The sequence below is a fragment of the Cornus florida genome, unplaced genomic scaffold (assembly GCF_030987335.1).
Source record: "Cornus florida cultivar Cherokee Brave unplaced genomic scaffold, ASM3098733v1 CherokeeBrave_3.0.0_Hap2_Chr11, whole genome shotgun sequence".
Taxonomy (NCBI): Eukaryota; Viridiplantae; Streptophyta; class Magnoliopsida; order Cornales; family Cornaceae; genus Cornus; species Cornus florida.
The window spans coordinates 90,223,013-90,244,828 of NW_026775581.1; the positions used below are offsets into that span (position 1 = coordinate 90,223,013).

The 21,816-nt window shown below is 36.8% G+C and overlaps 1 protein-coding gene across 1 annotated transcript; it reads left to right on the plus strand.

Annotated features, from left to right (window-relative positions):
- Positions 1-2,276: 2,276 nt before the first annotated feature.
- LOC132283742 (24.1 kDa heat shock protein, mitochondrial-like) lies at positions 2,277-3,373 on the plus strand. Its single transcript, XM_059785754.1, has 2 exons — positions 2,277-2,497; positions 2,589-3,373. Exons 1-2 carry the CDS (start codon positions 2,377-2,379, stop codon positions 3,038-3,040), a joined length of 573 nt encoding a protein of 190 aa, XP_059641737.1. The 5' UTR covers positions 2,277-2,376; the 3' UTR covers positions 3,041-3,373.
- Positions 3,374-21,816: the final 18,443 nt, after the last annotated feature.

The window sequence follows — 21,816 nt, forward strand, 5'->3', positions numbered from 1 at the left end:
TAAATATAAATACATAATCATAAACGTGGTTTTTTATAAAATTGATCCGTGTGAACAGTAATTATATTAGTGAATTTATATAATCGATAAACATAAATAATATTAACAAACAAGTTTTTTTTTTTAAATCTGTTTATATAAATAATAAATTATAAACATAAATAGTTACCAAACTGGGCGTAAATTAAATGAATACATCAATTGTTTGAACATGATAATGCATTTTGAAAGAGTTGTTTTTTATTTATTTTATTTGAATCATTCATCTTTTAAAAAAGTGAATTAGGCACAAGACAATACCCAATAGTTTCATAAATCCATCACCTAATTCAAACAGAAGCCGAACATGAGCACCATTTATAAACTTAAAGTCCAAATTTCAAATTTTCGGGTTGGGCTGGGTTAGCCCGCCCAAGTTAACGGCACTAAATCATTGTTTTCGGCTTCTGTTTGAATGAGGTGATGGTCTCTGGGCCGCCTATGTGTGGTTCTTTAATGTTTGGGCTTTTTAGCCCTGTTCTCCCAATTGTTTGGGCTTGTTTTGGCCGAAGGCCTTCCCTGTACATTTATTTCTATTTATATATTAGCTTCATCTTTCAAAAAAATAAAAAATAAAAATGCTTAAAAAAATAATAAAAGTTGTATTTTTCTATGCTTATCATTTGTGCACATGAGTAGGGATGTCAATTTTTACCGCCCTGCCGGGGCCCCGCCCCGTCCCGCCTCGTTAATAACGGATATGGGAACACTTGTTATACCGTTGGGGCGGACATGGATACAAATTTTGTACCCGTCGAGGGTCACGGGGCGGGTAAGGGTTCAATATACATATCCTAGGGGCCCCGCCCCGCATATAACTATATTTAATATATATATATATATATATATATATATTAATAAGTTATTTTAGCGGCTTACCCAATTACCCATCTCTTATAATCCTAATTTGGGATGTAAACTTGGTATTAAATTTGCTTTTGTTTTGGTTATGGTGGAAGTTGGAGCTTAGAACTTCTTGTGATTTGGTTGTATTAAACTTTTATTTTTGTTTATTATGTTCTCTGAATTATGTTATATGCATGTTTTTTTTTTATTTTTTATTAGGATACATAATTTTATTTATGTTGTGTCATTCTTAGGTTTTGCACATTTAAATAGCAGGAGTTTAAGTTCCAAAAAGTGGGAGAAAAAAATTTGTTAGTGGGGCGGGCACGGGGGCACAGTATTTCCTAACGGGGCGGGGTTGGATATGAAAATCCAACCCGTCGCGGGTCTCGGGGCGGACATGGACTTGACAAAAATTAAAAGGGGCGGGGCGGGATTTAGAGAAACCCGCTCCAAACCCGCCCCGTTGCCATCCCTACACATGAGTACAAATAATTTAATACATTGTTATCCATTCCAATAAATTAATACGGCTGATATTCGCTTTCCAAATATCCTTTGATGCTGTGCTGTTTTTTACTACTACTAAATTAAACTTACAAAAAATTTCAAAACCCACAATTCATATTCTTACAAATTTTTAATATTGTTATTATCCTTCTCCATTAAAGTTAGGATTCCTCTTGAAATTTCATGGCGTACCATGCTGAGTATGATACAATTAACCTAAAATTAATTATATTGTTCTTATTATTCCAGAAGCCAGTTTATAAATTCCAAAATTATAGAGAGAAATCAGACTTTCAAGCTTTCAAATGGTTTGGGCAGCCAATCATGTTGTTGCATTGGTTTCGGGCCTTACGGCTTTGGTAAATTTATTATTGTTTTTAATATTTATGTAATATGATAGATATGGTAACAGGTTTGGGTCATTTAATTATAAGAATTTAAGATTCAAAAGACTTCTAATTTTACCAGAGAAGGATAACATTGACATTACAAATATAAAAATGATGTATTGTGGGTATATTTGTTGGAGCATCATTAAAACTAGTCTAAATTAATAAGAATAATGAAGATCTATTTACTAAAGAGATATATCAATATCGCGAATTGAATTTCAGTAATATACCTATTGATTAATTTGGATGTGCAAAATTTAATTGATCTTACTTTCAATTTCTATAATAGTGTTGTTTAATTAATTTATGCTTTTAATTAATATTTTTAAGAAAAAATTGTTTTAGTGTGTTAAAATTGCATTATAACTTAGAAAAGGGTGAAGAATCATTTACCATACATATGTATTACCAATCACAAAACACATCAGACGGTCACGATCGCTTGTAAACCAACTCGGCGCCCTATGTACAGCTGTCTATGAAGAACAGAAATGTCCTGCCTCTTCCGCACTCGATCAATTTCAATCCCTCAGAAAAACCCCTAGACAGAGAAAGAGAGAGAGACTATTTACACGGTTCACATCGGTCGATGGCCTCCAGATGCCTCACCGTTGCAAAGCTCCTCCTCCGATCAAACCAGTCGCTGACCGCGGCCGCCTCTACTATCGCCGGACGTCACACCTTCAGCTCCCAGTCCTCCCGAGGAAAAGGTAACGACTCGCACTCGTCATCTCTCTCTGAATCTGTTACTGATTATTTTTTTTTTTTTGTTCGTTTCGATATATATATATATATATATAGCTGTTCAGGTGACTTTGATGGGGCGGATGGAACATCCGTTTCTGAGTCTAGGTGTGGGAGCATTGTGCAATATAAATGAATATGAACGAGAAGTGATAGTGATGGTTGACATGCCTGGAATCGGCAAAGAAGGACTGGAGATAAAGATAAAAAAGAATTCGATCCATATACGAGGGAAGGCAGAGAGAGAAATTGAAGACAAGCCCGACAAGGACGATATCCCAGAGAGGATATACGCCGGCGTCTTTGATCTTCCTCCTGGATTCTACGACGCCGACGAGATCAAGGCGTCTATCAAATTCGGTGTTCTGAAACTGGTGATTCCGAAGCTGAAGCCTTCTCGTCATCTCAATTTACCCCATATTGAGCTTCGTGGCAACCCCATCGTGCAATCCGTGTTATATGAGGACGGGATTGGAATTCAAGATATTGTAGACTTTCTCCAGAAATAAGAGTTTTGGAGACGAAAGGGGCCAAATAATAGTTGCATTGCCCCAGATTGGGTATTTTCCCTATTTGAAATTTCTTGTCAATTGCTTATAGATATATATACTATAATCATATACTGTATTTGATTATAATGCGGAGACTGTGATTTTAGCTCCGGGAAGAGTTTGGCCTTTTAGGTGGTCGTGGTGTTGAACAGTACTAGGTGGGTGAGGGTTTGTTCATGTTCTAGGGTTTTTTTAGCTGATGGTGCAACTTTTTTGAAATGTAAAAATAGTTAATTAAAATAGTTGATGTTTATTGGGTACCCTATGTCACATTATGCTATTGTTTATATTGACATCTAGTTATTTACAATTTGCTATTTATCATTTGTTAAAATGTTTATACATATATGTAGCTACGATTGTTTATTATTTTTTAATCAGTTCTTTTCCTTCTATGGTTATAATAATTTCCCAATTACTTTTGAACTTTGTGATCTGTGAAATTGGTTTTCCAAAATTGTGACACTATTGATTTGCATTTTAATTAACTTTTGGTGTTAAGGAAAAAATTTCGTATAGTACTTCTCGAAAAGGTTCCCAAAAGTCTATTCAAATTGGTTGGATAATTAAATGAAGATATCTATTGATTGAACATGATAATGCAATTTGAAGTGCTTTTATTTTTATTTTTTATGAATAACTTATTATTAATGACATTCTTCCTATTTTAATAATAAGTGAAGCAATATAGAAAATTACTGTAATAAGAACACAAAAATGAACTTTATTAATAGGAAGACAATAAGGTCTTTCAATTTTAAAAGTTCCCTATGCAGGCTGTGCCTAAAATCAAATAATTTACTTTTTTTATTAATTTATAAGAACTTACCTTTGAGAGTTTGAATAAAAGCCTCAACATCTGGGGCTTTGACCAACTGGATGTGCCATATGGGCCAATAGACGTCGCCACCAGAGGAATGGAAAGCCCATTGTCCCTTGGACAAGAACTTACCATGTGATCTCGTTTACCTTTCAAAAAAATACTACTTTTGTGATCTCGGTGAATTAAGAAAATTGTGGAAGTTACAATTTGAATGTGTAACTTAACGGAAAGGTTCAAAAAATTTTTGTACAATTGCTTGTTAAAATAAGATGGATGCTGCCTAAAAATTAAGTAAACATATTAATTTACTGAACAAGATAATGCAATTTGAAGTTTTTTTTTTAATGAATCGTTTATCTTTAAAGATATGTTAATATTAACTTAAGCAATACAGTATTTTCTTTTGTGCAAGATAAAACTAGTTAAGTGACCCGTAGAGGCAGCTCGATGTAACTCGGGACCTTAGGTGAAAATTAAAAAAGTGGCTTTTTTATATCATAATGTGCAATATATTAATTATTAAATAATAATTAATTAAAAAATCATTCTTTTTTGCTTTTTGAGATATAAACTTACTAATTAAATTCTTATATTCAAGTGTGGTTAAAATATCTTTTTCAATAGACAATATAGTCAATCCATTTAATATTTTTTGTGACATAGTTGATCGTACATATGATTTTATTGTGAATCAAGTCACTGGTATTTTTTTCTTTCACTATTGTATAATATTCTAATTCTTTTAGATGATTTGATTGTTTATTTGCTGAACTTTCATTTAAATTTTTTGTTAGGTTTTGATTATTAGTTGTAACAAATTTATCAATAGCTCCCTTTTTGAGATTGAATTAGTTTATCTATTCTTCTCGTTTTTTTAAAATTTTTCAAATCTGGATTCAGGATTCATACTTTCTAACATACATATTGAAAAATATGAGTAAAAATAGTCACTAGACTCACAACTCACAAAGAAATATACAAATATATGAAAAATATAGATATATACAAATTTATAATAACAAAAGTTAGTAAAACTGAAAAATAATTAAAGAAAAAAGAACAATATAACCCGATTTAGAAAGCCCCAATTCAATGCTGCTGCAAATTCTTCCATAAAAGGAAAGTGCGTTCAAATTGAGGTTTGAGACTAATAAATATTGAGTAGAGAAGAAAGAATATTGTAAAGTTGTAATGAGAGAGGATTGAGAAGGGAGATGACTTGTAACTTGTTGAGATTGCTGAGAAATGAGAGAAATCAAGATAAACATGAGGATTAGGAATAAGAAAAAATAAACAAATAAAATAAAAATTTAGAAAAGAGAATATGGAAAGTTTCTTCGTTTAAATATTTATGGTGCTGCAACTTACCTAAAAAAAAACGTGTATAAGATAAATAAAAAAAAAAAAAGGATGGTTAAAAAAAAAAAAAGGAGTTATTTTAGGAGATAAATTTTTTAGAATTTATCATATACAAGGCAACTATAATATTTTGAGGTATTTTTATTGGCTGGGAGGCTCGAGCCGCCCCTGCCCGTAGCCTTAGGCAATACCGAGTCCCTAGTCATTGACAAGAAACACACATTATACTCATACATCTATTTATTTATTTATTTAATTTTTTTTTTTTTTTGGAGAACTCTTATCATCTAATTTAGGAGGTATAGAAATTACTACTAAATCACAAGACAATTGGTACTTAATTTAAAAACATTGATTAGTTTCATTGACACTCCTTTAAATTTGGCCAAATATCAAATTGAAATAACTTTTGAAAATTATTATCATAAATGTGTGGTACGTTTTTCACTCAAACCCCAAACGACTTTAAAAATGGTTCAAATAACTTAAATACCCTTTGACTTTTAATTTATAAATTTATAATTATTCATTATATATATATATATATATATATATATATATATATATATAACACAATCTCCTCTCTTTTTCCAAGAACAATTCACGGAACCGCCGCCGCCATCAAAATCACTCCCTTCTCCACTGCCACCATCAGAAACACACCCACTACCAACCCCATTACCACCACCAACAACACTGGAGTCCTCCATTGCGTCTTTAAATATTGATTACCCAAAAAAAATTATATATATAAATAGGAATAATACATAGGTATGATCAGTGAATGTTCCTGCTAACTATTATTAAAGCCCAATTTTTCTTTAAGATCAGTGCACATCATGTATACATATTACATTCCTAATTGGTGACATGATCGACATATGAAAAGGCAAGTTGTTGGGCATTAATCAAATTTTTAGGCAATCCATCTTACTTAGGGATCGATGGAGCTTTGACATAAACTGACAATTTTCTTAATTCATAATCTAATGTGTATAAAAATAGATTACATGGTTATACATAAAAATAAAGGGTGAAGCGCAAAAAAACCCCTTGTAATATAGGTTTTGTGCACAAATAGTTACTACTTTTTTAAAATGTGTATTTTAATCCATAAAATTTTAAAAAATGTGTAAATAAGCCTCTGATCACTTTTTGGTCAAAATTGACAAAATAAATTTAAAATCTCTAATTTGCCCATTCCTATTCCTATTCTGCCTTTCTTCTCTCTTACGCCCCTCACCACAACCAGTGAGGTTGTTGACACGGAGGTCGGTGGCGCCACGACGGGAGTGGGGGCCTCCACTGCCGACTTAGTCAGAGAAGCAGTCGGTGAAAGCCTAAAAGGGTCTGCGTAGCAGTCGGAGCCTGAGCGAGAGCAGATCCAAACAGAACAGGTCATGTGTCGCCAAGTGTGAGCCGTCGCCAATACGGACGGTGAATATCACAGCGATCACGTCCATGATGACCAAGTCTAAGCGGCCGATGTTTATGTTCGGACTAGTGAAGTTCCATCCCCGAACGCGGCTGCTGAAAGGTGTCGATGGGGTTGGCCCTCACCGGAGTTGTCTGGGCTAGAAGGTTTGCTGTGGATGTCACCGAAGTTGATCAGTACCGTTCAGGAGACAAAAAGGTGGAGGATGACGAGTTTGAGTTTCCCCGTTGTCGCAGATCCACTGTGGCAATCGTTGTTTGGAGGGAATCTGTGGGTCGGAGCAGTGAAACAGAGATGACTTGTGGTCGAAGAAATCGGAGAGATCAGACCCACAACAGAATATCCAATTCTCGTTTGGTATGATCCGATTCTCGTTTGGTGGTTGTTGGCGATGGTGAAGGACGGCGAGCTCAGGACGCATGGTGGTGTATAGAAGAGGCAGGTGGCTGTTGGTGATTTTGCAATTTTTCTCTTCCTCTCTCATGTCTTATTTTTCTCTCTATACTATTGTACACACATTGTAATCTACCCACCCACCACTGCCATCTATTCACTCTGTCTCTCTACCCACCACCACCATCATCACCATCCTGCAAATCCCATTCACTACATACATATACACTGCTAGAAATCCAATTCAAAACTGTACTCGTTTTATGCAATCAATGGCATTTGAATCGGCGTGCTCGACTTGTGAGCTCTGCCTTATCTTCAACACACCAAAAAAGGCCTTTGGTAAAGGGGTTTGATTTAAGGGTTAATGGAGGGAGAAATTTAAAAAATAAAAATAAAAAATTGGCTGATTCATCTGCATGGCTTCTCTGTTTCCCTAACTAGTACCTCAGCTTTATTTTTATTTTTTTGAAATCTTAGAACTCATATTTGGGTGCCAAAGGACAGCCTTGTATGTATACCCATCATCCCACTTGATCCTTATTCTGCCCAAAACAACCATCTCCACCTTGTTAGAGTTCTCTCACAGACAAAGCTCAAAGCTGCCATAGCGCATAGTTATTTGAGAGAGAGAGCATGGGACATAATTGTCATTTTACATAGCCTATATTTTTTATATTAATTTATTCTACTGATACGAGGGCATTATAGTCATTTTAAGTCTCGAGGGGGTATTTGCACCAAATCGATAATATAGGGGGGTTTTACACTACACAGGAACTTATTTGCACTATATCGATAGTGGAGGGTTTTTTTTTTGCACTTGACTAGACCACTTCCAAAAGCAAAAATAGATGAGTTCAAGAGATCTCCTATTAAAAATATTTATTTTTTCCTCTATTAAAAATAGCTTAATAACTGATGAAAACAAATACAAACTCATAAATAAAAAGAAACATGGAACACATGCAACTTATCAGGGGAATCATAGGCGAGGACAACTAGCGAAAATTTCCAAGAGTATAAAAAAATTACAACCCGCTTGTTGTTTCACCTTCAACCTCGCCATTATTGAATTTAGGGCTTTCAATTTTTATTTATTTTTTTTCCAAAAGAGCATGAGATGTTGCTATTTTATAATTGGAGGAAATGGTGATTTGAATGGGTATTAGTGATTAGGGTGTGCATCAATGAGAAAAGAATAAGATGATGATGATGATGATGAAGTGAGTTTATAATGTGGATTGATTTTTTTTATTTTTTTATTTTAACCAAACTAAACATAACTAACAAGGAACAGGAAAACCAACATAATCTGGGATAAGAGCAGTACACAGCCACGTGGGCCAAATGCTCCATTCTAAATCATCACATTCGGTTTTTAAAGCAACTTTACTCAACAAATGAGCAACATAATTACCACTATGAGGAACCCACTTCATAGCCGATCCCAAACACTCATGAAGAAGAGAAGAAATATCGAGGAAAACCACCTGCAATGCAGCCTCTAAAGCCTGCAACTTCATAACGGAGCAGCAATCCCCTTTAATCACCACATTATTATAACCCCACCTCTTGAGCAGCACCATAGACGCTCGTAAAACCAAACCTTTAGGTATAGACAGACTGTGAACATGAGGAAAGAACACTGAAGCAACCTTGACAGGATAACCAAGATGATTCCAAAGGATTAGCCCCCCCCCCCCCCCCTCCAAGAAATAACGAGATTGATTAAAATAGGCATCAAAATTAAGCTTCAAAAAACCAAACTCAGGAGTTGAACAACTTGCTGGCACCGAAGAGACAGCGGGCGAGGGGAGAATAAAACACTGGGATTGCCGCAAAATCCTTTGATACTCCTGAAAAGCACTGAGAGCACGAAGGCTAGCGTCGAACGGATCCCACTTCTTACGATTAAAAACAAAATCGTTGCGACACGTCCACAAAGTCTAGCAAATAAAGGCAACCAAGCCAATACAATCCTTTACAGCCCCTGAATCAGCCCATTTATCACAGAGAGAAACCCACTGCTATAGCAGAAAGGAAGGAGAAAACCCACGAAAATCAATTCACAGAGGACAAAGCTACCATACCAGAATCGCAAAAGGACAAGTACATAATAGGTGGTCCACTGTTTCCACTCTCCCTTCACAGACGGGGCAGCAAGATGTCGTGGACACCCCCCGAAAGGCCAATTGGTCATTCATCGGAATACGATCACGAAGACTTTGCCACAAAAACAGCTGTATCTTCCGATGAGCCTGAACCGCCCCAACACTCCGCCACATAGTACACTTTCCTGCCATAAATTTACTCCCTTCGTCCCTAGACATGGAAGAAGAAAAAGAAAGAAGAGAAACATCAACCATATAGGCACTTTTGACTGAGAAACAATCGGACTTGGATGCCCCCCAAATTTTACAGTCTGCACCCCCCGTAGAGCTGAGAAACAACTCGACTTGGATCGCAATCACGCTTATTAAAAGAACGGCGAACCAGATCTAAATTCTACTGGAACAAATCGTGATGAATGAGAGTATGCACTGAAGAGACTGAAGCCCCATTAGACTTTGATGTAACCGATGAGTTCTGGATATCGGGAAGCCAATTATCAACCCAACAATTAACATTAGAACCATCACCGATTTGCCATTTCATGCCCCTCCAAATAACGTCTTTAGCGGATAAGACACTTTTCTAAACCCAAGATGCAGAGGGACGAAAGGAGGCCTCCATAGAATTGCAATCCTTAAAATATTTCTATTTAAAGGATTGGTATAACAGAGACCCATCGCCTCATTCCATCCTCCAGGCTAATTTAGCTAGAAAAGCTAAATTAAAAGCCTCTATATTCCTAAAACCCAAACCCCCAAACTCCTTAGATTGGCAAAGAGTGTTCCAACTAATCCACTTAATTTTGGACGATTTCTCCATACCTCCCCACCAAAAATTAAGAAAGAGCTAGATAACAACTGACAAGTCTTTTTTAGAAGCCGAAAGCAATGCATAGAATACACATGGAGGGCTGCCAGAACGGTTTTCACCATAATCTCCTTGCCTACTTTGGACAATAAATTACTTTTAAGAAAAGAGATCTTCTTGGACACTCTCTGAGAAATAAAGTTTAGGGTTGCCACTTTCGACCGCCCAACCATAGAAGGTAGGCCTAGATAAGTATTGGACCAGTCAACATTTGGAATACCAAGAGTGAACCTATAAAAGTCCTTCTAAGCAACTTGAGTATTAGGCGGGAAAAACAAACAAGATTTTTCTAGACTAATGAGTTGGCCAGTGAAAACTTCATACCGGTCCAAAATAGACTTAACATGCATCACCTCTGGAGATTTAGCTTTGTAGAAAATCAAAGTATCGTCCACAAATAAGAGGTGAGAGATAGGAGGACATCCCCTTCCCATGCGAAGCCCCATTAGAAGCTTCTTCTTTTCATACGCCTGGAAAAGGCAAGAAAGACCTTTAGAGCAGAACAAGAAAAGAAAAGGAGATAACGGATCGCCTTGACGAAGGCCCCAAAAGGAAGAGAAATAAGCACCACGCTCCCCATTAATGAGCACTGAGAAAGAAACTGAACTAATACATTCCAACATCAAAGAAACCCATTGCCCATCAAAACCCAATTAGTCATAAACTTGCACAAGAAAGACCAACTCATTCGATCATAAGCCTTCGCCATGTCTAACTTCAGAGCAAGAAAGCAAGAATCACCATTTGTTTTCCGTTTTACAACATGCAGGAGATTATGGGCAATTATGATATTATCCTGAATTAGATGAGAAGGGACAAAGGCACTTTGAGATTCACTGATAATGAAAGGAAGAAATGCCTTTAGCCTGTTAGCCAGAACCTTGGTAAAAAATTTATACGACACGTTGCACAGGGATATAGGCCGAAAGTTAGACATAACTATAGGGTGAAGCACCTTAGGGATAAGAACAATATTAATAGAGTTCATACCCCTCGGAAGAAGACTGCCATGGATAAAAAAAAAATTAAAGCCCTTGAGAAGATCCATCTTAAGCAACTCCCAGTTAGATTGAAAAAACAAATGGGTAAATCTATCCAAACCAGGGGCCTTATACGGCCCCATACACCAAAGTTTCACGCAACTCCTCAACCGTGCCCTCTTAAAGTAAAGCTCTATTCATCTCGGGAGACATACAAGGCTGGATAGAACCCCAAAACTCCAAATCCTCCTGATCTGGCAAAAAAGAGAAAAGATTAAGAAAATAGTCTTCAGCCAGCCGACGAATATCGTCTTTAGTATCTTGCCATAAACCACCCACGTCCTCCAAACCCAAGATCTCATTTTTTCGATGACGAATTTTTGCCATTCTATGGAAAAATTTAGTGTTACGATCTCTATGATTTAACCAAGCAACCCTGGATTTTTGTAACCAGAAGAGTTCTTTATCCTGCCACACCTGACTAAGCTCATTTTCCAACCGAGAGCAAATAACCGGATTATACCCCTCCACCTCCTCTTTGAGAGTACGTCAGTGAAGAGAGAGAGGACGGAGAGGGGGTGAAAATTGAGGGTATTTTAGTCCTTTTAATCTTTTGATATTTTAGAATTAAAAGCATTAAAAAAATCAAGGATGTAATTGTCATTTTGCACTTTTTTAACGATGTCATTTACAAAAAAGATATTTTGAGTCTAAGTGATAGTTATTTTCGAAAGATATTTCAATTTGATATTTGGCCAAACTTGAGGGGGTGTTAGTGAAATTAACCCTAAAAACATTTGGCTTGGTACAAGAATAAAAAGTAACTTTAATAGAAAGATAATAATAATAATAATAGCCTCGAATCGAAAAGTTTTATTTTATATTAGAAGTGCATTCATTTGTAGCATAGAAGTGCAAGCATTTATGCTATATTTGGTATGCATGAATATAATGGAATGGAGTTAAAAAATAAATAAATAAATAAAATAGAATGTAATGCAACTGGGAATAAAATGGAATAGTCATTCTCATTCTATTGTTCGAAATGTGTAGGAATGGAATGATAATAAAGTGTTTGGTTGGACCAATTTAAAATCTAGAATGGAATGAATTTCAAATTGAATTCTCCGAAATACCCCTCTTATTGACAAATATATTAAATTAACAAAATAACATTCATTCTATAATTTTTTTTAAAGAAATGGCGGTGGTTGTGGTGGTGGAAAGCAGTGGTGGAAGCAATGGTGGTTTAGGTGATGATGGTGGAAGGTAGTGGCTGTGGCAATGGTATGAAGGTTGTGGAGAAAGGTGGCGGTGGTGGAAAATAGTGGATGTGATAATAGTAGAAAGTAGTAGAGGTGGTGCTGGTGGAAGGCGGTGGCGGTAGTAGAGGTCGATAGCAATAGCAATGAAGGGTAGCGGTGGTAGAAGTCAGTGGTGGTGATGGTGGAAGGCAGTGATGGAGGTGGCGGTGGAAGGTAATAGAGACAACAATGATGTGGTGGTGGTGGTGGAAGGAGACAATAGTGGAGGCAGTGGCTGTGATGGTGGTGGAAGACGACAGTGGTGTAGCTAATGGTAAAAGGTGGCGATGGTGGAATGCGGTAGTGGCGGTAATTACGGTGGTGGAAGGCGGTGGAGGTGGAGGAAGTTGGTGGAAGGAGGTGGCAGCGATAGTGGAGGTGGCGGTGATGTGGTGGTTGAAGGCGGCAATAATGGTGGCAGTGGCAGTGACAATGACAGTGGTGGAAGACAATGAAGGTGACACTGGTGAAATGTGACGATGGTTGTGGCGAAAAATGGTGGTGGTAGTGATGGTGGAAGGCTGTGGTGGTTGTTATTTTTATACTTGAAACATGAGTGTTTTAGGGAACTTGATTTAAAAAAATATATATATTTGGAAATGGAATAGTGTGAAAAGAATTTTCTTTTAAGTGGAATGTCCATCCCCAATTTAAATTGCATATCAAATAAATGATTAGAACAGTCATTTTATTTCATTCTATTCAAAGCACACCAAACGCAATCTTATTTACTTGGCATTGTTTGCATCGTTTTCAATTTGTTTGACGCAAGTTGCATCCTTACCTTGCAAGGTAGGTAATAATAATGATCTGATTTAGTCCTAAGGTGAAATCCAACGATTTTATTTCCATCTTTAGTCATCATTTGTAATTAAAACGAAATAAAAGAAAAAAAATTAGCTTAACCATCTTTGTTCATTAATTTGAAAATTGAACCAACCATTTAGCTGAGCTGGAGGGAAAAGTAAGAATAAAATATTCTTACTTTTCCCTCCAGATAGAGAGAGAGAGAGAGGAGTTTTGTGTTTGTAGTTATGAGAAATCAGAAAATGAACAGTGTTTTCTTTAATGAACACGGTTCTAAGAATGGGAGTATAAATTTGGATTTCTTTTAATTTATAGGGGTTGACTATCTTGTTCAAGATTTAATTTTTGCTTATTTCATTGTTACAATTAAAGCCCTACCTCTATTTTTCTCTTTTTAAAAGTCTGCGCCATTGATGTTTATCAAAGTGCAAACAATTGACATTTTTTTTTTTACTTCAAAGTGCTTATTTGCTGGTTGTTTTCTATTTCTTAATTTGGTAAAAAAGAAAAAGAAAAAAAGAAAAGCTGTAAAGAAATTTGTTGTGATGTTTCTTTAATTGCTCAGGCTATCCATTCATTTTGTGGGGCATAGAGAATTCAACCATATCTTTGTGTAATGCGATTTTGGAATCTTCTAGCATATATGTTTAATTAGTTAAGAACATTGTGGTGTGTTGTTGAATGGGATTATATGAGAAACAAAGGTGAATTTAATTTTATTTATTTATTTATTTGTTTTTGTAGGAAAAGCTTCTCCATTAAAATAAAATAAAAAAAACAAAAAAAAACGAAAAGAAAAAAAGATGGAGTCTATGGACACATAAAACATAGACCCGTTGATGCACACTCTAGAAAGCAAAGAGTAGTCCCTGGTTTCCATAGAAGGTAAGAGAAAGCTGTGATATCCAAATTCTGAAGGTCTGAAACTCTTTTTTGTTCCTTGCTGACGTCGAGGTGTCTCTGTAGAGAGAGTGTCTCGTTTTATCGAGATTTCTGATGTTTTGCGTTTATCGCGATTTGTAGATTTCTTATGTGTGGATCTTGTGGGTGTTGTGCTCCATAGGTGTTGGTGGTTTGATCTGTTATTCATGTTATAGCATTGGTCTGTAGTTATTCTCGCTTTCGTTTTTCGATCGCTAAATTTACTATCTTTATGTGGCTTTAGTGGTGTTTTCTCCTGTTGCTCTGTATTATGTTCTATTTTCCTTCCGTTTTTCATTCTTGGTTCTCTATTGAGGGTGAATCTGTCCTGCATCCTCGGTTGTTGGAGGGGTTTTGGGGGATCTGTGGTGGTTTTCTTAGTTGGTTGCATTTGAGTTTGATTTGGGTCCAGCCGGGTTTTCTTTTGGCCTTCTTTGGTGAGTTGCTTGGGAGTTTTTTTGGACTTGTTCGCCTTTTGGGGCCAATGGGTGTCACCAGAATGTTCCTGGATGACTTGGGTTTCACCAGTGCTTGTTGGCTAATTCTGGCTTGGGTGTCCTTCGCTACCGTTGCTCTGTTTTGGGTGGGCCACTGTGTGGTGGTGGTGGATACCGGTATGCTTGCCATGGCCGTTAGTAAGCTGGTGTCCTATGCACGGCCTGTATTAGGTTTTTTTTTTTTAATCTCGGTTGTTTGCTTGTGGATATGTTTGGTTGAGTCTTGTGGAAGCTGTCTTGGTGGGTACACTTCGCAGGTTTTGGATGTTCTGTGTTGGCCGGATTTTGTTGTTTATAGGGCTTTGGCGGGCATGTTCGGTGAGTGTCGGCTAGGTCGGCTGTGGATGATGGATTCTGTTTGATTGGGGGCCAACTTAATGACGTCATAGCTGACGTTGTTTCCAGATATTTTTCAAGCTTTTGCTTACGTGTGTAGGCGATATACTTTTATCTCTGTTACCTCGTGGTCTGTGTTAGGGATAGCTATTATCCTGTCCTGTAAGATGTGTTTGCCTGATGTTATTACTAGAGCTATTTTCTTGTAGTAGGGCCAGCTTATTGACTCTTCTAATGCTTTTTCTATGTCGATGATCTACTTTCAAGGTCTGTGTTGTACTGGGTTGTAGCCTTTCCTTTGCCCAAGTGTTGTGACGTGTATGGTTATGCTTGCTTGGTGTAGTAAGCACGCTTTTGGACTGAGTAACTTAGATCTTATTTATAGTGTTTTTTCTGTTGCTTTTTGTGCTTATCTCTGTTTCCTCTTTCGCTCTTAGATTCCACTTTTGTTACTAGTTATACTTGTGCTTCTTTTACTTTTGTGTTTTGCTTTTACGTATTTTGCTTTACAGTCTCGTGTGTTTTTTAGTTATCCTTTAGTTGGTAGGTTTACGATGGCGTCTACTATTCTCACTCAGTTTCAAGGGTTGACGTTAACGTCGAAGGAAAAGGAGCCCATTCAGTTGACGCTGGATGATATTGCTCAGAGTGACAAACTTTGTCGCTCTAGTCTTTTTGGGAAAGTGTGGGCTTCTAAAATGACGACTTTGTCTGGGGCTAAGTTTACTTTTTGTAATACCCCTAATTTCAAAAGGATAGTAATAGGATTTACTTTATTATTTAAATTGCGTTTTTAATTGCTGAAGTGCTTATGTGTTAATTTAATTGATTTATTTGTTATTTTAATTTACTGTTGTTTTGTTTTATTGAATATCTGATTAATTGGTTTATTAGTTGTAGTTAACTTAATTTGATTATTTTTGTTTTAATTAGTTGTTTTAAATATTGATTATGGTATGCGTTTATTTAATTAAGTTTAGTTAGTTTTCACGTAACTGTTATATAGTTCCATTAGGTATAACCTAGATTTTGCTATGGGCCGAGTAATCCGATTAGGGTTTAACTAAGCCTAGGGTTAGTGTGGCCTATAAAAATTCACCTAGGATGTCTGCCTAGGGTTTTAGAAGAAGATTATGACATTGTAAAGCTGTGTGGAGTTTTAGAGTCGGTTGGGAAGAAAACAGAGAGCAAACAAAGAATTCGCCGGAGAATTGAGACGGACGTCGGTGTAAGGCAAATTCTATCCTTACTCTCTCCCTTAGGCTTCGTGTTCTTTGTATTCCTAAATAATTCTAGGATTGATTTAATCAATAAAAACGTTATCTGTTTATGCTAAAAAAAATTAGATTATCACAGTATGTTTGCTTGCTTGCTAAACCTGTTAAACCATGTTACTTGCTTGCTTATTTCTCTATTTAAACCTATGTATGGAATGTGTTAATGACTTAAACATGGACTGGGAACCTACTGGGGTTGATTTACAACTTTTGGAAACCATAGCGCAGGGCAGAGAAGTTGCAAAAATCGTCTGAAGAAGAGGGAAGACAAAGAGACGGGGCAGAGAGGGAGAGAGCAGGCTCTCCCTTGGAGAGATTCGGCTCCTTTATGTTCAGAGGTGGCTCGTTTGGTATACCTCGAGCCATTATAAGTAATAATGGTTCACATTTTTGCTATAAAGTCTTTGGAAGTTTATTGTCCAAATATGGTATCACTCACAAAGTGGCCATGTCATATCACCCATAAACCAATGGTTAGGCTGAGGTATCCAATAGGGAAATCAAGCAAATACTGGAAAAACAGTTAATCCTATACGGAAAGACTGGATCCTTCGGCTTCAGAATACTTTGTGGGCATACCGGACTGCTTACAAGACCCCGATAGGAATGTCCCCATACTATTTGGTTTATGGCAAAACCTGTCATTTGCCTGTAGAGCTGGAACACCGTGCTTATTGGGCCATTAAGGCCATGAATTTTGACTCTGATAAAGCCGGTGAACATAGGAAACTCCAGCTTGATGAGTTTGAAGAAATTCGAAATAATGCCTATGAGAGTTCCAAAATGTATAAAGCCAAAACAAAGTTGGAACATAACAAGCACATTCTTCGAAAAGAATTCTCCCCCGAACAAAAGGTTCTTTTGTATAACTCCCATCTTCAATTGTTTCCCAGGAAGTTACGATTACGTTGGTCCGGCCCATACTTTGTCAAACATATGGCAAGTCATAATGCAATTGAGGTACAAGACCCCGCGACTGGGGAATTATTTAAAGTTAATGCTCATCGCTTAAAGCCTTTCATTGAGCTCAAGTCTCATGAAATTGAGGAAATTCTCCTCATCAATCCTGTTTATTTGGATTGATCTCTCCAGGGGTATTACCCTCTTGCGTCTGGCTGAAGACGTTAAACTTAGCGTTCTTGGGAGGCAACCCAGTTCCTTGTTTCTATTTCTTTAGCTATACTTATATTTTGTTTGGAAGTACAATCTGTCATAATTTCAGAACACTTGGTCTCTCTTTTGTAATGAATATCTGCAGGGATTGTACTTCAGAAGCACCACATCAATTGAGGTAATTCGTTCATTTTTCTTTTTCTCCAGCGGTACATTGTCCATTTCATTCACCACTTTTCAGTATTCTGTTTTTCAAACACTAAGGACAGCGTTTTATTTTATTTGTGGGTAGGACAGATTTATCAAAACATGTACCTCTTTTGAAAATCTCTTCACACAAAAAAAAAAAAAAAAAAAAAAAAAAAAAAAAAATTCTTACTTTTCTACTTTGTGAAAGTTAAGAGATGCCATTATTCTAGATTGAGATTAAGCTTGTTACTAAGGTGATATAACGATAGACATTGCACCATGAGAATTTAGAAGTAGAAATATTTTTGCACAAAGTCGCAGCTTGAAAGAAAGAAGTGAATAATCTCCCAAGAATCTAGAATCTATTACTGGAGACTTAAAACCATGTGAGCTTTCGTGTCTTTCATCTTTTTAGAGAGCTTTACGCTAACTCCGAGTCACAAGATGGCTCAAATTTCTTGGATAGCGTGATAAAAATTTGTTGTTAGTCTCATAATCCTTCATCTTGGTAGATCATTGAGAATGAAATCACATCGAATTAAGAGAAACATAAGTCTTCTAATTTACTATGTACTATCATACCTTCATTACCTTTTGTAATCTTATTATTTTTCTGAGAAATGTTAGGGATGACTGTATGTAAAAGAAAAAGGGATCAAGAAGTCATTCATATCCTCTTAAAAAAATAATAATAAATAAATAAAGACGAAGAAGAAGAGTAAAGTATCCCTTCCAAGTATTTTGAAGACCCCTCATTCTCAGAAACATTTATGTATAAATTGAGCTCAATAATGTTTTTAGAAAATGTATAACAGTGCATAGTAAATTAGAAGGCGTTATGGTGGATAACTCGACATTCTTTCAAAAGTGATCAACATTCCTGTCATGAGACTCTTCTATTATATGTATCGGTCCTTCAAATAATTAGTGTGTGAGTTTGATTTTACTTTCATAACAGAATTCCTACTCACATACATTTGAGAGATACAGTTAGCCAAATATTCGAGAGATGTTCTTTAAGAGAGATATTTACTTTGATATTTGAAGTCAAACATAGTTTTCTAAAGACTTGGGAATTTCATCACTTGGATCTGAAAATGAATTTTTGTTGACTTTACACACACACACTCTCTACTTCTAGGTTGTTTATGGATAAATTTTCTTGAAATATTTGTTTTTATAACACCTTAGTAGCTCGTTATATATAAAGAACTTGATATTTTCATCTCTAAAACTTTTCATGTTGTAGATATGCAGGAAAATTCTTTGGAAGTTTATGAGTACCTTCACTAGAAACCTTCACGAGGCTATAACTCGTCCACTATATGTAACCTAGTGGTTTAAGGCCTTATTGCATATGGTAAATGCAATCGAAAATAGCCTGCGAAAGTGGCACATCTTTTTGTTAATAAAAGTAATATTTTTTGCGAACTTATCTATTTTTGCCTTTCTTTGCTAGAAGATTAGCAAAAGCTTGTTTGGGGGTAGTTTGATAAATACACAAAACCTATTATTTCATGCACCAAAATAAGTTTTTAATTAGACTTTTATATTATTTAAATATTCTTATATGCTTGTTTTGTGTTTTGTAGATGATAGGGAAAAATATAAACCTACCCTACCCTCGATAAGATTGATTAGATTTCATTATTAAGAATAATGAAATCAAATCTAACGTGGTTTAACAGGTAAGAATAATCGTACTATAACTGGAACAGGTCAAAAGGATTAAATCATATCCCGAAAAATCTGGTAATAAATCTCCTATGATTTCGCACAAGTGGAAGATAAGGTCAACCATCGACATCAGCGGAACGATTTTGATTCCAATCGACAGCCATAAATAGGGCATCAAGCCAATAAAGAATGTACGACGTAAAAACTATTATTAATCGCTGCGTTCTTTTTAGAACTCCGTGACTAATTTGATCGTCGGAGAGCTCTTGGCAGGCACCACACCGGTGTCGTCAAGGTTCATCGATCTTCTCCTCTCTTCCTTGCAGGAAAATGGTATCGTATCGGACTGCACAAATTTCAGCCTCAACAGTTGGCGTCGTCTGTGGGAACGACGATTCCCTTGAATCAATTAATTACTCGTTGGGTATATACGTTTGCAGTCCGGTATGGTTACTGAAGGAACACCATCGCAAGGATCTGGTCAAAGGGTAGAGTCGGGTGAAAACCTGGACGTCCCAAACGACCAGGCACGGCTTGCAGCGTTGGAACTACAGGTTCAAACTCTGAGTCAGGGTATGAACCAGTTGATCCAGCAAAATGCAACGCTCTTGCAACACCTTGTTCCACCAGTTCAACAAAACTTTCCAGGACAAGATCTCTCAAGTCCAAACGGAGGTAATGGGAATCTTGAAGAGAGGGATAATCATTCCCCCCAAAATGAGACTGAAGTGGAACAAAGCCAGGTGGGAACCCGACATAGAGAGGTGGTTCACCCATCTCTCCTACGGAGTTCCCGACCTCCTGAAAGCATAGCCTTCTGTCTTAAGGAAAAGACAAAGAAAGTTACCCATCTCGACTTGCAAATCAAGGATCTCAAGGGGAAAATGGAAGATGTAATGCAGGCTATGAAAGGGAAAGGTCCTGTCGCCGTAGATGACCTGGTACAAAGGACCAACTTGCCTTTCAGCCCCGCCGTTATGAAATGTCCACTACTTAGCAAGTTCAGGATACCCTCGTTCGAAAGCTTCGATGGGACCAAAGATCCCCTCGATCACCTGGAAACTTTTCATACTCTTATGCATTTACACACTGTGCCAGATGAAATCATGTGCTGAGCTTTTCCCACTACACTTAAGGGATCAGCGAGAGTTTGGTTCAACAAGTTGAAGCCAGGAACCATCAACACCTTCAAAGAATTGAGTAAGCAGTTTGTGAGCCACTTCATTGCAGGTCAGAGGCATAGGAGGCCGGCTACCTACCTGTTTACCGTGGAGCAACAAAAGGAAGAGTCGATTCGGGAATACATCACCCGATTCAACGCAGAGATGTTGCAGGTAGAAGAGGCGGACGACAAAGTAGCTTTGACCGCTTTCATAGGAAGACTCCAAACCTCCAGATTCTTGTTCTCCTTATCAAAAGAACCTCCCACTAGCATGATAGAGTTGCTGGTCAGAGCGCAAAAACACATCAACGCTGAAGACACCATGAGTGCACGAAAGGAAGGAGAGGACAAGAAGAGACCAGCCCCTCTCGCCAGGGATGAAAATAATACCAAATATAAGAAATCGTTCTTCAGCCAGAGTGACAGCACATATCATGAGAATGACTCAGATGAGTATACCGACTAGAAATTGTCTCGCAGCTGGAATTAGCCTTATCAAGTCATTCACAATAAAGATTGGGGGCATCTTAGTTAATCATTTTAAATGGAGGGTAGCTCCATCACGTGTTATTTTGTTTTTAATAATGATGGTCTTTAATAAAATTCCTTTTAGTTTATACGTGCAGTATCCCCGTACTATAAGGGATAGTAAATGAGTGTCCTATATTATAAGGACCTAGGCTGAGTGAATCCCGTAATCCGTATCCCCGTACTATAAGGGATAGTAAATGAGTGTCCTGTATTACAAGGACCCAAGCTGAATGAATCCCGTAATCCGTATCCTCATACTATAAGGGGATAGTAAATGAGTGTCCTGTATTACAAGAACCCGGGCTGAATGAATCCCGTCATCCATATCCCCGAACTATAGGGGATAAGTATCATGTATTATCAGGACCCGGGTTGAATAAATCCCGTAATCCATATCCCATAATATAAGGGATAATAAATGAATGTCCTGTACTACAAGGACCTGGGTTGGATGAATCCCGTAATTAATATCCCCTTACAATAAGGGATAGTAAATAAAAATCCTTTATTAAAGAGGTGAGCTGAGTAAAACTCGTAAAGTTCAATTCCCTTACTAAAGGGACGAGCTGAGTAAAACTCGTAAAGTTCAGTTCCCTTATTAAGGAGTGAAACTCATATAATTTATTCCCTTATCAAAGGAAGAGTACTGTTCCTTCGGGTGCACACAAAAAAAAAAAAAAAAAAAAAAAAAAAAAAAAAAAAAAAAAACACAACAACAACTATTCATGAACAGTACCGCGGGTACTGTTCATTAACAGTACCTGTAACACCCCCACATTTTCCACGCATAAGTTGATCAGGCTTATACACGAAAAACGAGGGATATCAAAAACAATTGGCAATATACAAGCATGGAATACAAAATGATGATAATAAAAGAATTTAGACCGGAAAGGAACACTAAATAATACAACATCCATCCATCCTTTATTTAATACAGTACTTCAT